At 34.2% G+C, this 18,711-nt stretch overlaps 2 protein-coding genes across 6 annotated transcripts in view; one reads left to right on the forward strand and one right to left on the reverse strand.

The window, feature by feature from the left end:
* Positions 1-18,711, forward strand: part of LOC126972044 (transient receptor potential cation channel trpm) — a 311,245-nt gene that overhangs the window by 113,911 nt on the left and 178,623 nt on the right. The gene's annotated exons all lie outside the window — the stretch shown is intronic.
* Positions 8,581-15,944, reverse strand: LOC126972130 (allergen Tha p 1-like). The gene is made up of 3 exons (XM_050818723.1): positions 15,849-15,944; positions 10,383-10,564; positions 8,581-8,847 (listed from the first exon to the last, which is right to left on the reverse strand). Exons 2-3 carry the CDS (start codon positions 10,561-10,563, stop codon positions 8,663-8,665), a joined length of 366 nt encoding a protein of 121 aa, XP_050674680.1. The 5' UTR covers position 10,564; positions 15,849-15,944; the 3' UTR covers positions 8,581-8,662.

Raw genomic sequence — 18,711 nt, forward strand, 5'->3', positions numbered from 1 at the left:
ATAGTTTGGTACTTTCTGTATAGATAGAAATATCACTTCCATTGGAAACAAACTTCATTTTAGCTTCAGATAAAAAATAACTAGTACTTAGCACTTGACCGGGTTAGATAGTAAAGAAATAGGCATGTAGTAATATGTGGTACCCCCACGGCGCCACTTTCTATCACCAAGCATGTTTCGGTGTGCAGGGCGCTGGCTGGTGAAATTACACCGATTTAGGTGCCGCTAAGAACTTTGGTTTTTCAAAAACCATGAGAGAATCTGCATTATAATTGGCAGGGCGTTTCGACGACCTGTATAGCCGAGTGGTTAGCGATCCTACCTACTAAGCTAGCGGTCCCGGGTTCGAATCCCGGTAGGTGCAAGCATTTATATGATGAATATAGATGTTTGTTTCCGAGTCATGGATGTTTAAATGTATTTATGTATGTTTAAGTAAGTATATTGTATTAAATATATCATTGTCTTGTAACCCATAACACAGTCTATATATGCTTAACTTGGGGCAAGATAATTTGTGTAAAAAGTGTGTCAATATTATACGAGGTCAATGCCTTTCGTCTCGTCATGATAACATAAAAGAATATATGCCGTGCAAAATCAATATACCAATATACTAGAATATACCAATAAGGTAGAAACCCGCCCTTAATTTCCGATAGAATCCATTGTCTTTGATGCGTTGCCTACCGTAATTGAACTGGTAAAGGCTTGAACGCCTAATTGATCTACATAAAATACGAATAGTATATGACGACAACTCTATATTAGCCTTTACCTAAAAGGGTCAAAACTCAGGAATGCTATTTCAAATTACTATGTCTGTTATGAGGATATAAGTAAGTATATTTTTACATTTGATAACATAGATAGAGGCTCTTGCCTTATGGGCATGACAATAGGCCATAGTATTATTACTTTAGTATGTATGACAGGCTTGTCTTACACTCAGGAAACGTCATTCGCTTTGTATAAGTGTGCGTGCATTGCTGTAAATAGAGGTTAACAGTTCGTCGCTGTTTTGTCGAAGTGTTTTTTACATTATTTCACTTTATCTATTTTTCTACGATTTAATCGTATTTCCACTTTATTTTCTACTACTTCAGGACTGATTCACGCCATAGAAATAGAAATAAGAAGATACTAAAAGTGACAGCCTCACAGATGACTTATAGACCATCAGCGAGTAAGATATGATAAGTAAAAACAATTAAAAACCATTTAATTTCAATGTTTGATACTCGCAGTAATAAAACGAAATACAATAAAAGGCATTTTGTATGATATGATCTGATATCGGACCAGACATCAGATACAATTTTTTTTTAATGAAAAAGGAAAAAAAAAACTCCCTGGCCATTACAATTCTTGATAAGATGTTAAGTCTCATTTGCCCAGTAATTGCACTAACTTCGGCGCCTTTCACACCGAAACACGATAATGTAAACACATTACTGCTTCACAGTAGAAATAGGCACCGATAATCTTGCCGGCATCCTGTAAAAAGGAGCTTCCCACTAAATAAATATGGCTAAACAACACTTGCCAAGTCAGCACTTGCATTTTATATAAGAAACTAGAATATTATAGTATTAACTCGAATATACACGAAAACATTAAATAAGCACTGAAATTCACCTAAATAACGTTCTTGGTAAAATATTATAATTAAGTAATGTAATTAGCCCAACACGAAATGGGTGAATAATATATTTTCCAACTAGTTTTAATTTAAAAGCATACTAATGTTGCGACATTCAACGCCTCGCGAGTGAAACCAACTTCCATGATAACGTGACCTGATAACATAATATGCACGCGACACCTTTTAATTCTGTGCATCATTTTATGACATCGTCGGACGAGTTGCATAGTTTCATTGAAGGTTATATTACAGTATCAAAGTTTGACATTCACTTCAGAAAAGTTGTTGTAACAAGCTGCTATCTATATATATACTTATAAATGAATTGCTGTTCGTTAGTCTCGCTAAAACTCGAGTACGGCTGGACCGATTTGGCTAATTTTGGTCTTAAATTAATTGTGGAAGTCCAGGGAAGGTTTGGAAGGTTTGATTAAATTTGAAAATGCTCGGAATTAAATAAAAACAACAAATTTGTTTTTCCTTTTATGAGTCCATACATAATTTCTATGAGAGAATTTATTGACGCATGGTTTGACAGTTCTGCTGTGAAACAATTTCATTACGACAGCAGGGTGCATATTTTACGAAGTAGTTCTTGATGTTATGATATATTATTGACAAATTCATAAATAACATTATTTTATTTATTATATACAGAACAACGTCTGTCGGGTCAACTAGTTTTAAATAATAATAAAAAAAATTACACACTTTTATACCATACACAATACAATATACTTATGTAAACATACATAAATACATACAAACATCCATGACTCGGAAACAAACATCCATATTCATCATATAAATGATTGCACATACCGGGATTCGAACCCGGGACCTCTATTACCTGATACATCCATTACGTACACATCAATATCAAGTTATTATTATAGCGCCGTAGAGAGTGAAATTACTGGGCAAATGAGACTTAACACCTTATATCTCAAGGTGAGGAGCGCAATTATAGTGCCCATCAGTTAAATTTTTGGATTTTTCATGAATTCTGAGCGGCACTGCATTGTAATGGGCAGGGTGTTTCAATCCAATTGAAGCTGAACGTCCTGCTCGTCTCCTCCCATATTTTCATATAAAAAATCAAACTATGATCTAAGCGAAATCAGGACTCAAAGAAACTCATAGCATTTGGGTAGTTATGGATTTTAGAGAAATAACGCTTTATTCAATAGGTTTATCTAATATTAAAGTATTAAGCATCGATGGCAGCGGGAATCGAAAGCAAGGGGGAAGGCCTGGCAGTTAGCCTGGAAAGTATAAAGCAAGCTAGCAAAAATTCAATCTTTTGGGCTTCCCGAGGGCTTATGCGAGTGGACCTCCAGCTTCCTCACAGGGCGCAGCATACAGGTCGTTATCGACGGTTATTGCTCGAACCGGAAGCCCTTGATTGCTGGAGTTCCCCAAGGCTGTGTGCTATCTCCCACGCTGTTTCTTGTGCCCAGAAGACTCAAATTTGCGCGTTTACCACAAAAAAAAAACCATATGTCCTCTCACCGGGTACCTTCAAAAAAAGCGCATACGCCTTCCTTAAAGGCCGGCTACGCTCCAGGATTCCTCTGGTGTTGCAAGAGAATGTGGGTGGCGGTGATCACTTAACACCAGGTGTCCCCCTTTTTCTTTAAAAAAGACCCTTACCGGCTGGAGCCGACTTTACTCAAACATCTTGCTGTACAAAAAAAAAACTCTTTTTTCTTATTTATCAGAAGATCCATAGGCAAGTGTCACAGATCGGAACCATTCAGTTCTCAATAATCTTTTGTGAAAATTTACTGTAGCAGTTTTTGTCTTATAAACAGATAAATGCTCGTTAGGATTAAAATTGTGTGAACCTCAATTGAAGAACACGCAAAAAAGTGCTTAACGTTGAAATGACTAACCGACAATTTATGATAATGTCCCGGCCGCAAACAATGTGTAGTGAAATGGTGAATTTTTTCTTCATTCCATTATAAAGAATGAAAAATGTATTTTATTTGGGTCAGTTTAGTTATTTGAAATTTCTGTGTTGGATGACGGAGCGTTTAATAAATTATAATGGATATTTTGAATTGGGACTTGTTGTCTTGTAATAACGTTTTATATTAATTATATGATAGATGGAATATATTATAATTTACAAATAAAACTGAAAAATAAATTTTATGAGCAATGCGGGACTGGAACCTCTCACATTCCGCGCGAGCGCTCTTTCCAACTGACCCAATCGTTCGAGTGACGGTGTGGCTTCATACGCAGGATCTACTTTACAGTTGATTAAATCAGTTGATTAATTATATATATATATGGTCAAATATCGATGTTTATCAATCTAAAAACAACATGAAATTTGGCTAAAAGCATATTAGTCTGGTACTTAACAAAATTACCGTATTGCCTTTTATCCTTACCTGTGTAAATTACCTAGTTAATCCAATTTATCAGTCACCTTAAATTGATGAAAATGGCGTTGAATTATTGATTTTGTTACATTACAATACAATACAACTACTTAATACAATAGGGAAGCCATTAATGTTTCTTTGTGATATAACAATCTCAGGAGAACTTCTGTACACCCATGTCATTAATTAAATAGCCAAGTTTTCACGACCTATTACAGTCAGAAATTTTAGTGTTAAACACAATGCAATGGGAGGTCAAGTTATACTGGCTGTGTGACTATGAAGTTGCGAACGAATTCGGAACAATTAGTAAGAGTCAATGTTAGTACGATATTTTTACTTTAATTGGCTTTCTTTGTGTTCTACTTACAATTGAAATGTGGTCGCGTGTTGAATCTGCCTGTAATTACACCATCTTTATGAAAATGGATTAATAAAAAGCATTTTAATAATCATGAACCTTACGACGAACTTAAGATTTACTTTATGTCAGCTAATTGTTAATCATTCCATATAAACATTTTTAAGAAAAAAAGAAAAACGTAAAAGAGTTAAAACATGCATAATTATATACTACTAAACAAGGTAGGTAGCAAAAATGAAAATATAAATTTTCTCTGCAACAGTTAAGTTAGTGATGAGATAAATGGGAAATAAAAGGAAACAAAATAAAAGGTACAGTCGAATTTTTTAAAGATAATATAATAGGCGACGGTGATAACAAACCTGGTATGTCCTTCTGTTCCATAAAATAGCTAACCAGCTTCTGTTTCAAATTCAAGCCAGTGAAAGTCAGGGTAGCCACAACTATACAAATTCGTGTTCTCAAATGGAATAGAACCTGATAAAAATGCAAATTGACGTAGGCAAAAAAATTGGATTTATGTAAAAGTAGCCCTCACTCAACTGACAATCATACCAAGTAACAAAAAAATTGTCTTCATAGCTCTGGCAATGTGCTATAGTATTTTTTCTCATTACTTTATTCGTAGTCCAGCTGATTTTAGGCTTAGTTACAAAATCAATTTCATTGGGGACTTTATTCATTAAATAAAATAAAAAAATTCAGATTATTATTAGTATCAACAACTATGTGAATCTTTGATATTGCATACATTGTTGACAGTTATAACTGAGTGTCATTCAAGATAGGTTTGTAACAACATACATAGTTATAGGTGAGATGTGCTTGAGTCGTGAGGAGGCGAGAGGTGAGAGCGGGTCGCGGCGGAAGGAAACCGATTCCAAAAATTAAAAGAATCGTAATTAGAATTAGATTGTATAAAAATACGCATTATTTTTATACTTTTTAGTGCATATTATATCTATTGTTTTGGAATAGTGTTTTTGTCGGTGGTTTTTTCGTTAAATTTTTTTTTGAAAAATAGTTTCACTTGTATCGTGGTTTCATAAAACCACACGATTTTTTTATGCAACCAATTTTTTATAACAATAAGGGACGGGACGAGCAGGTCGTTCAGCTGATGGTAATTGATACGCTCTGCCCATTACAATACAGTGCCGCTTAGGTTTCTTGAAAATCTCAAAAAAGAGGCTTAGTTCTGCAGCATATGCGCTTAAAATAATTAGACAGTCAACTGAAATAAGAACGGCGCGACTAAGATACTTTAGTTATTTTCATAGTATTATGTCCTATGGTATATTATTATGGGGCAGTGCAGCCGATATCAATACCATCCTTGTGCTGCAGAAGAGGGCTTCTCGCGCTATTTATAACCTAAGCTCCTAAAGAATCATTAAGAGAAAAATTTAAAGAAAAACATTTTGACTATTGCTTCTCAATATATTCTTGATAATGTTCTATATATTCATAAGGACATTGAGGAATTTGCTAGAAACTGTGACAATATTCGATTATTATGCTGATATTTATGTCATTTCATGAAAAATAGTTTCACTTGTATCGTGGTTTCATAAAACCACACGATTATTATTTTTTATTATTGAAAGAATGTTTAACTGCTCCGAATTAAGTTTTACAAATGCTTTATTGGATTTATTGTAAATATAAAAACTGCAAACGTAACAATTTTTTTATGGAAAAGGAGGACAAACGAGTCACCTGGTGTTAAGTGATCACCGCCGTCCACATTCTCTTGCAACACCAGAGGAAATAACAGGAGCGTTGCCGGCTTTTAAAGCATTTGTACATCTCGTGCTGCAGCATTTTTTGCATTATTATGAGTCAGGTTTGTCATTGTAAATTCATCATAATATAAATTGTGAAATGCATTTATAATTAAAGTACATAAAATTTCTGTTTAGTGAGATTATAAATGTTTCACATAATTCCTTATTCACTTTCATTACGTGAATCCTGAATTTAACAGCACAGCGTGTTTAAAAAGTTATACGATCTCATTTAGAACCGACCATTATAAGTTGAACTCTGGCGTATATCGTGCACATAAAACATGTTTCCTTTTTCGCTGCATTATAATTATAATAATAACCGATAAAATGGAAAGTTTAATAGCATTTGTTGACCCATTTAATATTTTATATTGTTTGTTCATGAAACAGTGTTGTTAAGTTTATGTAAGTAGATAAATTATATTTGCTTTTCCAATAATTTGACAATCCTTTAATACATAAATTAAACATACGCATATGATATTAAAGGTGACTGATTTTTTATTATATTAACACTATTGGGTTGCTTAGGTTGATGCATAATAATCTAATATTGTTACTCAACCAAACATATTATATATCAAAGAGTTGTATAATATGATAAAATACCTAAAATTAAAGTTAGTGTAAAAAAAATATATCGAAAAATTAATTATTAAGGCAAAATATAATTGAAACATGGTTACGTAATAAGAGTTAAAGTGAGCCTTCCATTCACATGATGGTAAGAGGAAAAGCCTTGCTGGCCTATAAGTTGAACATAATTCATATTCACGGATAATCGTGGTAGTAAATGCGCTCCAAAGTTTGTTGGCAAGTTGTGGTAAGCTTCAACACACAAGACGAAAGTTAGATAGATAACGCAGAAATAGATATATATTTATTTAACATAGGGAGTTAAAATAACCATATTGCAACAACAGTTGGTAAATGTCATGAAACTACATCAGTTCGTAAAGGACAATGAGGAGTACTTGATTGAGAAAATGGGGTGAAGAACTTATAAGAAACTACCAGTCCATCTTATAAATAATGAATTGAAATTTTTATTTATTTTTTATATAGGAGGGGGCAAACGGGTAAGAGGCTCACGGGGAGAGGTGAGGCAACCGCCCATGGACATCCGGATCAACAGGTGTCAAGAGATGCGTTGCCTGCCTTTAAGGTGGGAGTATGCTCTTTTCCTGAACAAAATTTAAATTCAAACATATTTAATCAAAATGGGATAAAAATCACTCACAAACTACTACTATCCATTCGAAAAAGTATGCCTCAGACCTGAGAAGAGCGGGCGCAAGAAATACAAAGTGCTTCTTTTTGTTTTCATAAAATATCGCATTATAAAATTTATTTGTAGCTCCATTGCCAGTCTGTGGTACCATTAAGAAAATCATTTATATTACAGTAACCATGACCACACATTTTTTACAAATTCTGTGAATTTCGTTACATATTTGTTTTGTATATTTTCTGGGATCATGTTGTAAAAGCATATACATCGGCCAACAAAGGACTTACTAACTCAACTCGACCGAGTAGTAGGCATAACAAGTTTATTTTTCTTCCTAATGTTAACATTATGATCACAGTTTCTAGCCAATTCGCTAATGCGACGCCTCTTGGCGTGCCAAGCACTTCTATGACAGCTTTGTTTTTTTTATGGAATAGGAGGACAAATGAGTTTACGGGTACCTGGTGTTAAGTGATCACTGCCGCCCACATTCTCTTGCAACACCAGAGGAATCAAAGGAGCGTTGCCAGCCTTTTATTATTATTATGCCTGTTGTTTTATGTTTGACGGGCGGTTTTTACAGGTGAATTTTTGGCATGTCTTGTCACTTGTATGAAAACAACACAACGTGTTGAAATAACTATAATCAACATTAAGTCTCAAATAAAACAGAGCACTCCTAAACCGACCTTTAGACAATAATATTTTATATTATTGTCTAGGTCACATTTATATATAAATTTCATGAAAATCGGTACATCCGATTTCAAGATAGGAAATATGTTTAAATTAATGTTTACATTAATAATTAATGAAACGACAACCTGAGAGTTGAACAAAGCATACAAGATTTTATCAACGATACGTCACTCGAACGGTGGGCTCAGATGGAAAAAGCGCTCGCACAGAACGCGAGAAGTCGCGTTTATGCTGTGGATCGAGCTTCCTTGTGCGGTGTTTTACAGGATGATACGATGTCGTATGTACCCATGTGGGTACCGGTGGGTGCCGGTAACATTCTTGTGATTGCCCTCTGGTATTGCAGGGGAATGTGGGCGGCGGTGACCACTTAACATCAGCTGACCCATACGCTCGATTGTCCTCTCTTCGAAGTATTTGTTGAAGAAATGAAAATCAAATAAAACAAAATATCATTTTTATTAGAACGTAACATTTACTTAGAGATATTGAAAAGGTACAAAAGTGTTTCTCCGGGAAGTACAGGTAAGCGCTCTACAACTTTTTCAATTCTTGTTCATATTTTCTTGCGAAGGTCCCCGAAGGATCGTATTTACGTTTAAGAAGAGCCCAAGATGCCTTTTCATATTTTATCATGTGCCGAATCACCTTACGCACCCCCGATTTTTGAGGTCCCGTACATTTTTTACAACCCGTGCTGAGAGCGTCGGTCACATGCTCTGGAATAAAAATATTATTTTCTACGTTAGTAAATATTATAAAGACGTTTTTATAATACATGAGATATATTAATGTTAAGGTGGAAGTGTTAGTATTACATGAAGAGGGTTTGCTTAGCTTAAAAATATGACAAAGAAAAAGAAATGGTCCAAAAATTAACCCTGGGCTGTCTTCTGTACTTTGACCTTGCAACAATAAATGAATGTATTACATATAATATAATTGTATAATTTCCGCTTAAATATTTTATCAAAATAATAATAGCTGGACGGAGCTAGAAATTAGAAACAGGACGTAGAATTTTTTTGTTTTGTTTTTTTTGCTTGCATGTTTGTGCGCGCATGTAGAAGCTTCTCATTGGTATTAAAATCGAATAGCTGATATATAAATATTTTTCAAAAGAATCTTAAGGCTTTTAAAGTTCAGTTATTAATTCCAAAGGATTGAGGGCTGCGTCGGTATGCAGTTTATGACGCGTTAGCATAATTAAGCGGGACAGCATTGCGCGGATTTCGTACCTGATGGAACAGCTTGTTATTTTTTTTAGAACAGTAAGGAACGAGACGAGTAAGACGTTCAGCTGATGGTAATTGATACGCCCTGCCTGTTACAACGCAATGCTGCTCAGGATTCTTGAAAAACACAAAAATTCTGAGCGACACTAAAATTGCGCTCATCACTTTGAGACATAAGATATTAAGTCTCATTTGCCCAGTAATTTCACTAGCTACGGTGCCCTTCAGTCCGAAACACAATAATGCTTACACATTACTGTTTCACGGCAGAAATAGGCGCCTTTGTGGTACCCATAATCTAGCCGGCATCCTGTGTAAAGGAGCCCCCCACTGGTTAGCTGATGCTAATGCTTTAAATAAGCATTTGCTTAGCATTTCATCTATGATTGAAAAAATCTTTGTCTGTGTGTATAACCAACCATTACCTCAAAGTTATGAAAGTTTTAATATCAATTGACTGTGTCATATTAGCACATGAACAGATCGATATAAAAACTATAGAATAAAAAAATAAAAAGGATTGTGTGGTTTTATGAAAACACGGTAAGAGTGAAACTTTTTTTTCACATTATAGACATTTAACTAAACATTTTTGGAATAATATTCCAGAAAGGCTATAAAAATCGCTTTATAAATATTAATTTTATACTTAGAAAATTGGATAATGGGAAATAATGAAAGTAGACTAAGTCTCCAACTAATATTGTTTGATATATTGAACTCTGTGCCTTAGCATTGGTTAAAAATATTTATTGAAAAGGATCACATTAAACACTGATAAACAACATTGAAAAAAACAAACAAAATAGCGTGGAGCACTGGCACAAATGAGTAATAGTCTATACACTACACGGTCAGCTGCTGCAAACTAGAGGCGCCGCCCGACCGTCAACGACATGCAAAACACACACGAAAAAGTTTGAGACGGTGTAATAAAAGTTTCACTTTATTAAATGAGCTGTTTCAAAGCAAACTATCCTCAGTTAAGTAACATGAACGCTGAATGGCCATAAACATACCTTTTAGCTCCCTTCCGTCGACTGAACATCTTCCTTTGTCCAGTAAACAGTTGACATAAGCACTGAGTACCTTCTTGTTGGACAATATCTCGTCAAGATTAATTCCGTCGTATTTATTTGTGTACTGCTCCGCGCATACTAACGTTAGCGATACAAAGACGACTGTTATAATGATATTCATTCTGAAATAATTAAAAAAAGTGTGTGTACTTATGTATGCACGCAAGAAGTTGAATACTCCTTTGGCCAAACAAAAATCCTTAAAATTATTTATTCCTCGTGCTATTCTACGTTTGTAGAAAGAACAATATTGTAAAAATCTTGCAACGATGGCTTTGACAAACAAAGCAACAAAAAAATAAATAACGAATGTCGCAAACGTCAGAAAATTTTTGGAACCAACTTCACCCTGTTATTTTTGTGTTTAAATTTCACTCTTATCATTTTTTCATAACGCGCCTAAAGAAGTATAACATGAAAAATATTATGTATGTAGCGTTACGTCTAAGGAACGATTTTTGATGAGAAAATTCTTGAAATACGCTGAGATTGATCTCTCACCCCCATGAGCGCTGGTTCAGAGAAGGGTGGCTCGACTCGAAGAAGTACGGTCAGTTCCAACAAAATTTATATACCATAGGGAGTGATAATATCAAAACTTATTGCAACAACACTTGGTAAACATCATGAACCTGCATCAGTTTGTAAAAGGGCTTTGACATGGAGAGAAGAACTGATTAGAAACCAAACAATCTTTTAAATCATATTTAACAACTTAGCCTACTTAATCCAATATATAAAATTCTCATGGTGTTAAACATTGAACTCCTCCGAAACGGCTTGACCGATTCTCATGAAATTTTGAGTGCATATTGGGTAGGTCTGAGAATCGGACAACATCTATTTTTCATCCCCCTAAATGTTAAGGGTAGTCCACACAAAAAAAAAATTACATTTTTTTTTAATTTTGTTTGATTATGAGTCAGCATTAAAAAGTACATACAACTTCAAATTTTCACCCATCTACGATCAACAGTTACTTTTGTATCGCGATTTTAATATCGGCAATACAACGTTTGCTGGGTCAGCTAGTAATATTATACAATTTTCGTTGGCCTGCGCAAAACCAGAAAAGAACCATGCATTATTATTCTATATATGATCTACTATAGTATACTACTACTAGATCTACTATAGTATATTATACTATAGTAAGCCTTCTTTGTCAAAGAAGCTTTAATATATTTCTTGAATTTGTGCTCAGTGAGTCCCAGTATACTGTCTGGTATTTTATTGTGAAATAGAATATCAAGACCTATGTAGGAGCCCTTAACTCTAGCTAACTTATTAAACGGCACGTTCAGTTTATTATTTCTCCTTGAATTGAATGCATTCAATTTGCAATTTTACTTTCGTAGTAGTTTTCTAGAGAATGTTATATACAACTAGCTGACCCAGCAAACGTTGTATTGCTATATAAAGTTATTAAAAAAAAATTGGGGTATAAAAGTAGATGCAACCGATTCTCAGACCTACCTTATTTATCTTACTACAATTATTGTACCATATAGTGGATTTGTGGATGGAATAGAATAATATAATAATCGCGATACAAAAATAGTTGTAGATCGTAGAAGGGCGAAAATTTGAAGTTGCATCTATTTCAATGCTGAATCATAATAAAATTTAAAAACAATTGTCATAAAAAATAGGGGCCTAACATTTAGGGGAATGAAAAATATATGTTGTTCGATTATCAGACATATCCAATATGCACACAAAATTTCATGAAATCGGTCGAGCCGTTTCGGAGGAGTTTAACTACAAACTATGCGACATGAGAATTTTATAAATTAGATTATATTTTTATATTCATTCACGTGCTATGTGACACCAGGCTTCGCTGCGTTATTCTGCCGCGAAATAGTAATTTGCAAGCGTTATTGTTTTTCGTTTTGTAGAGAACCACAGCTAGTGAAATTACTGGGCTAATTTGACGCAATATTTTATGTCCCACACCGCTAAATGCAAAAAGCATCCTTAATTGTATTACATGCTATCTTTGACTGTCAAAATGAAAAAGAAAGTGACGGTATTATATTTAATAAAACATTAACTTGAAAGATGCTTTCTGCAACTAGCGGTAAGTAACGAGTGGAATTGCAATGCCGCACGGATTTTTTATGTTTTCAAGAATCTGGTTCTGCATAGTATTGAGCTGGGAGTATCGCTTCCCAACAGATTTATTTATTTATTTACTAATAATCCAATAGCTTTATATAACATTACAATAGACGTACAAATATGCTAATTTAGAATAATAATTACAAATTTTAATAGGAATACATCTGTTATTGTATGCTAGTATTATTACATACGTTAATAATAATAGTATTTAAGAGGTGTGTGTGTGTGTGTATGTATGTATAAATGTAAGATGAATGTTTTGCTTATCTCGTCACTACTTTAAAAAAAAATCATAACTCCTCTTAACACTCACAAAATAAAGTGCTTAGCGCTTCTAAGTATTAACTTCAAAATGACTTTCCGGTTGCGTTTTTGAAGCTATTTCCCTTATAACACCAGTTGAATGTAGACACGTCACTGTCCTAATATATATTCAAATTAAATTCTGCAGTTGAATTCAATAAAACACTGTACTATCGTGTGGAACGACATGATATATAACAATCACTTAGAAAACGTTCACAAAGCTTTCTCTTGCATTTATCGGTTTAATCTAGCGATAATACCTTCTCTTAAACAGGTAGACTGCAATATTTTCATTTGAACCCACTTAAGTCTGGTTGAAAATTTGTTATTTTTTTATCATTATCTATATCATCAGTATCGATAAATAAATTTAAATGTTTTATTAAAAAATGGCTCAGTCGTAAATCCTACCACTCCACAGCTGAATATCTAAGTGATCGGATAGCCTGGGACAAGATTATGATTATTTTATAGCAATACCAATGACAGTACAATACTGTTTGTTTTTATTAAAAAGAGAGCAAAAAAAGAATGCTGAGAGAGTTTCTTGCGCCGCTTCTTGTTCTCTCTCCATTTGTTTCCGAAAATGACACCAAAAAGAATTTTAAAGGAATCAATTTTGAGAAAATAAACGGCTTTTATGCCTTTACAGTAGAGGAGGTAAGCGGGCGCACTTGTTAGAAAACCAGCTGCCCATTGCAGGCGGTTGGAATAGGCAGTCTTATACACTGCCTATTAAAGGTTTTTACTAGGTATTTCGCGTGAGCTAAAACTCATTACGTGGATGTTCAAAAGAAATTTCATTATAGAATAACGAAACTAATTTAACTCTAACTTTGATTAAGGTTCTTATTAAAGTAGGCATTGCCTAATTGCCTATATAGAATGTACGCCCCTACTGCCCATGGATATCAGGAATATGGTACAGATTGCGTCTTGCAAGACTGGTAGTCTTTGAGAAGGGATGCTCTTGACTTTAGAGTCCGTAAGTTGTATCAGAATACGGCAGGTGACTCCAAAAAGTTTTTGTGCGAGGCAAAAAGTTTCTAGTCAGACGCGCGGTTTGCATATAATGCGACTTGGTTAAATGACAAGAGAAAAGACAGAGAAATCGGCAAGACTAATAACTGAATGGCAGCCACTAGACAGCAAAAGAAATAGAGGTAGACAGCCTATGAGATGGGAAGACTCTATAGTTGCCCCAATATTTTCTTGATGTCGTCTTACACGAGGCTATACCCGTACAGCAAAAGACAGGATAGAGTGGAAATCTTTGGAGGAGGCCTTTGTCGGAAGACAAACTTTAACCTATTATGTAAAATTAGTACAGAAATAAAGGTATTTTTTTTATTATGTGTACAGTATTGTTTTAACAAATTATAAGCCGAGCTAGTTGTTAAGGTATATTATATAGTAGATTGTTAACCGAGGGTCGAAAGAATCAATTTTCGAGGTATTTAGACGCCCGAGCGCAGCGAGGTCGGCTATAGTCCAAGTAGGAATTGATACTTTTACCCGTGTTAAACACTCTGCTTTTCATTTCGAATATGAGGAAAATAAAACTATTTGTTTATCTAAACTATTCATAGATAAAATGTAATAATATTAGTAGTACCTATTTAAAATTAATTGTCAAATTAGAACAATTTATGTCGACTTTTTGAATTTTAAATATGGAACTCACGCACAATATGGAAGGTGCGCTAAGTTCACACTGGCTGTTTAGAAAGTCACATGGCTCCAGCATTTTTTTTTATTAGGTTTTCTTTTACATAAAACTCTTCACAGCTGACAGCAGTTCTATTTTTAAAGTTCATTCCGGCCCTTAGGTGGGAATTAATTTGTATGAGTTATTCCCTCTCTGTGGAGGGAAGCAGCATTTTCTACCCAATAATCAGATCAAAACAAAAATACTTTTCGAGTATGAGAAATGAAAAATTCCTTTTCTTTATAATAACGCAAGAGAATGTAAAAGTTTCATAATTAAGTAGACATATTTGGGCACGATTTGCGCGATATTAAAAACATCTCGCGTGAGTTTTTTCAGTTTTGGGATGACCTTCGTTTGTTCATTAGTACAAATAAATTGTGATTTTTTATTTAATTAATTTATTGACCCACCAACAGCTTAACATAAAAAAAAAATACTATTTAATCATTCTATACAGTAAAAAAATTATTGATAGGTTTATAAGACGGTATCAATTCTAATATAATAATAATTTATATAATACTAGCTGACCCAGCAAACGTTGTATTGCCGATATTAAAATCGCGATACAAACTGTTGATCTTAGTTTGGTGAAAATTTGAAGTTGTATGTATTTTTTAATGTTGACTCATAATCAAACAAACTTAAAAAAAGATGTCAAAAAAATTAAAAAAAAAAATTGGCGTGGACCAGTTTTAACATTAAGGGAGATGAAAAATAGATGATGTCCGATTCTCAGACCTATCCAATATGCACTCAAAATATCATGAGAATCGGTCATGCCGTTTCGGAGGAGTTAACTACAAACACCGCGACATGAGAATTTTATGTATTAGATTGACACACTTTTTACACAAATAATCTTGCCCCAAATTAGGCATATAAAACCTGTATTATGGGTTGCAAGACAATGATATATTTAATACAATATACTTAAAAATACATATTAACATCCATGAATCGGAAACAAACATCCATATTCATCATATAAATGCTTGCACCTACCGGGATTCGAACCCGGTAAAAAAAAATATATATTAATATATGTTTTTTTACGAAAAAAAGATAGGTAATGTAAGTTTTTTGAAGTTGGTTAATTATTTATCATGTTGTTTTTGCTTATAGCTAATTCATTTTGATTAAGCATTTATGCATTTTGCTTAAGCATTTATGCTTTATGCATTTTGTTTAATGCATTATATTCTTCTAAGCCTGATTGAGAGAATTTAGTAAATAAATAAATGAAAATCAATAATACTTACATGAATTTTCTCAATATATTTCTATTATTTTAATAATACTCAATAATAATATTATTAACATTGATATTACAAAAACCACAAACCGTAAGATCTAACAATGTAACACGATTGCAGATTTAAAACTGAATTAAGTCTATTTATTGAATTACTTACGCCCTTGTATTGTTAGAAAAACACGCTATAATTTCACATTAAATTTTCCTGCGAGCGTCCTTTGAAGAAATTCTTTGAAATATTGTAGGAAGCTCATAATTATTTATATTATCTTTACCTGTTCTCTAGTTCCTGTTATGCAGTTTGCTGTTGAGGATTTTAGTTTTAATTAGATGCCTGAAAACAATTATAAATGAAAAGTGTTTTACATCACACAAGACCAATACAGCATATTTTTTTTACGACAGTAAGGTACGAGACCCATAACAATGCAGTGCTGCTGAGGATTCTCGAGAAACCGAAAATTTCTTAAAGACACTACAATTGCGCTCGTCACCTTGAGACATAAGATGTTAAGTCTCATTTGCCCGGTAATGTCACAAGCTACTGCGCCCTTCAGACCGAAACACAATAATGTTTATACATTACTGCTTCACGGTAGAAAAAGGCGCCGTTGTGGTACCCATAATCTAGCCGGCTTCCTATGCAAAGGAGCCTCTCACTTGTTTTATGTAAGAGGACGACAAACGAGCATACTGGTCACCTGATGGTAAGTGATCACCACAGCGTCGAATAAACTTATATAATATGAATTCGAAAACCGAAAACACATTGGTATGTGGCGGGACAGGGTCGAACCGTGGGCTCCGTGGTGAGAGTCCACGGTTCTACCTATTGCGTCACCAATGCTTCATATATATAAAATAATAAAACATATTATATTTAAAAAAAAAAATTGTGTAAGTATACCTATTGTAAAAATACTTGAAAAAGATTACAGGTTTTTTTTCCACAATATAGATCAACAAATAAAATTTTGTCACTCGAACCCACGACCTCTCGCGTTCCGTGCGAGTGCTCTTCCAACTAAGTTAACTGTTCCGGTGACGTATCGTCATAAAATCTTGTATGCTTTGTTCAACTCTCAGGTTGTTGGGTTGGACCAGGTTATCAACTGTAAAGTAGATACTGTAGATGAAGCACAACCAGGAGGTTGAACAAAGCATACTAGATTTTATGACGATACGTCATTCAAACGGTTACTTCAGTTGGAAGAGCACTCGCACGGAACGCAAGAGATGATAAAATTTTGTTTTCAAATTTTATTTATGTATTAATCCTAGAAGTGTGGGTTGTCACCTAAAGAACATAACAAATTGTTTCAAATAGATCCAGTAAATTGTAAATGTTTTTGTTTCCGTTCACTTATATTATTATGACGTCAAAGTCCAGGTTCCCTTACGCCGGTAAGTACCAATCAAATTTCTTTTGGTCTTGCAAACGTTCGGGGTGACCTTCGCAACAATATTGTGAGTTTCCCTATCCATCAATTCTTTCCCTTGTGGAATACATCGTAATGAAAATAAGGGAGCCAGTCCTGATAATGTAAGAGGCGCTAACATTGATTGAAGATCAAATACTTATTGCCCTCAGGAATTTATAATTTTGACACACACTAGTATTATTATGTTATCTATGTTTTTTAAATTCGTGTAAATGTTAACCGACTTCAAAAAAAATAACCTCGTCACAACTACCAGCGGGAGGTTCCATTGCACAGGATGCGCGCTAGATTATGGGTACTACAACGGCGCCTTTATCTGCCGTGAAGTAGTTATGTGTAAAAATTGCTGTGTTTCGGTCTTGAGGGCGCTGTAGCTAGTGAAATTACTGGGCAAATGAGACTTAACATCTTACATCTGAAGGTGACGAGCGCAATTGTAGTGCCGCTCAGAATTTTTGGGCTTTTCAAGAATCCTGAGCAGCACGGCAATTATCATCACCTGAACGTCCTGCTCGTCTCATATTTATTTTCATAAAAAATAAAACAAAATAAAAACTCCATCGCTATAAGAACCGATAGATTTGTAGTTTTTTCGTTTCAGTTAGATACCTATGCTAGATGTATATTCAGTGGAATTCTCATAATACGAACTCCTTTTAACATCTATTTTATACCTTCATTGCACCTCTCAAAAATGATACACATTTCCTTTGCAGGCGTTTTCAGATCTTAACTTAATGAGAAACAGCATAAAATCTCTTGTTATTAATTCTAGAACGCTGCGAAGGAATAAGAAAAATTGCTGTCACTTTATATGCGATTTTTCCTTTGAACTCCTTTAGAAAACATCCCCTTTTATGGAATTCAGTTTGTAAAAATATGATTAAAGTCCTCGTTGCACGAGAGGAAAAATAAATCTCCTAGCTGTAGTTAAGATGTGTCAAAATGATTTTAATTTGGAAGCGCGATGAATGAAGATCAATCAATATTAGTGTGACAGACTTTGGTTGGACTTTGTCTACTAATATCTCACCTCGATGATGCGACTTTCTCAACTTTATAAATTAATGGATTGAGAACTTAGGGATAAGAATTAAGGAGGATTAAGGATTGGTATCCGCTGCGCTCCAACTACATACCACACTACCTTAAATAATAGCTTTTTATTACGGCAACAATTAGATGCTTGTGTGCGTGACATTTGGACACTCAATGTCATGTTTCCAATTTGGTAACATACGCTTCGTGTTATTTTACATAGAAATAAATAATGATATGTGATCCCAGTGTCTTTCTTATTTTTTGTAGTAATATTTTTCAAAATTTGACTACGCAATAGTATTAATACATACAAAAGTATACGTAATCATTGCGAAACTGAAGTGGCATTGGGCAGGGCACATAGCTCGACGAATAGATGGTCGC

This window comes from Leptidea sinapis, chromosome 25 (assembly GCF_905404315.1).
Source record: "Leptidea sinapis chromosome 25, ilLepSina1.1, whole genome shotgun sequence".
Lineage (NCBI taxonomy): Eukaryota > Metazoa > Arthropoda > Insecta > Lepidoptera > Pieridae > Leptidea > Leptidea sinapis.

Bases quoted from the DNA above. Each gene is read 5' to 3' on its own strand.
- LOC126972130 (XM_050818723.1), bottom strand. From the start codon at position 10,563: ATGAATATCATTATAACAGTCGTCTTTGTATCGCTAACGTTAGTATGC. The intron at 8,848-10,382 runs GTATGTTTATGG...TTTTTATTCCAG, and splicing joins CGACGGAAGGGAGCTAAAAG to AGCATGTGACCGACGCTCTC.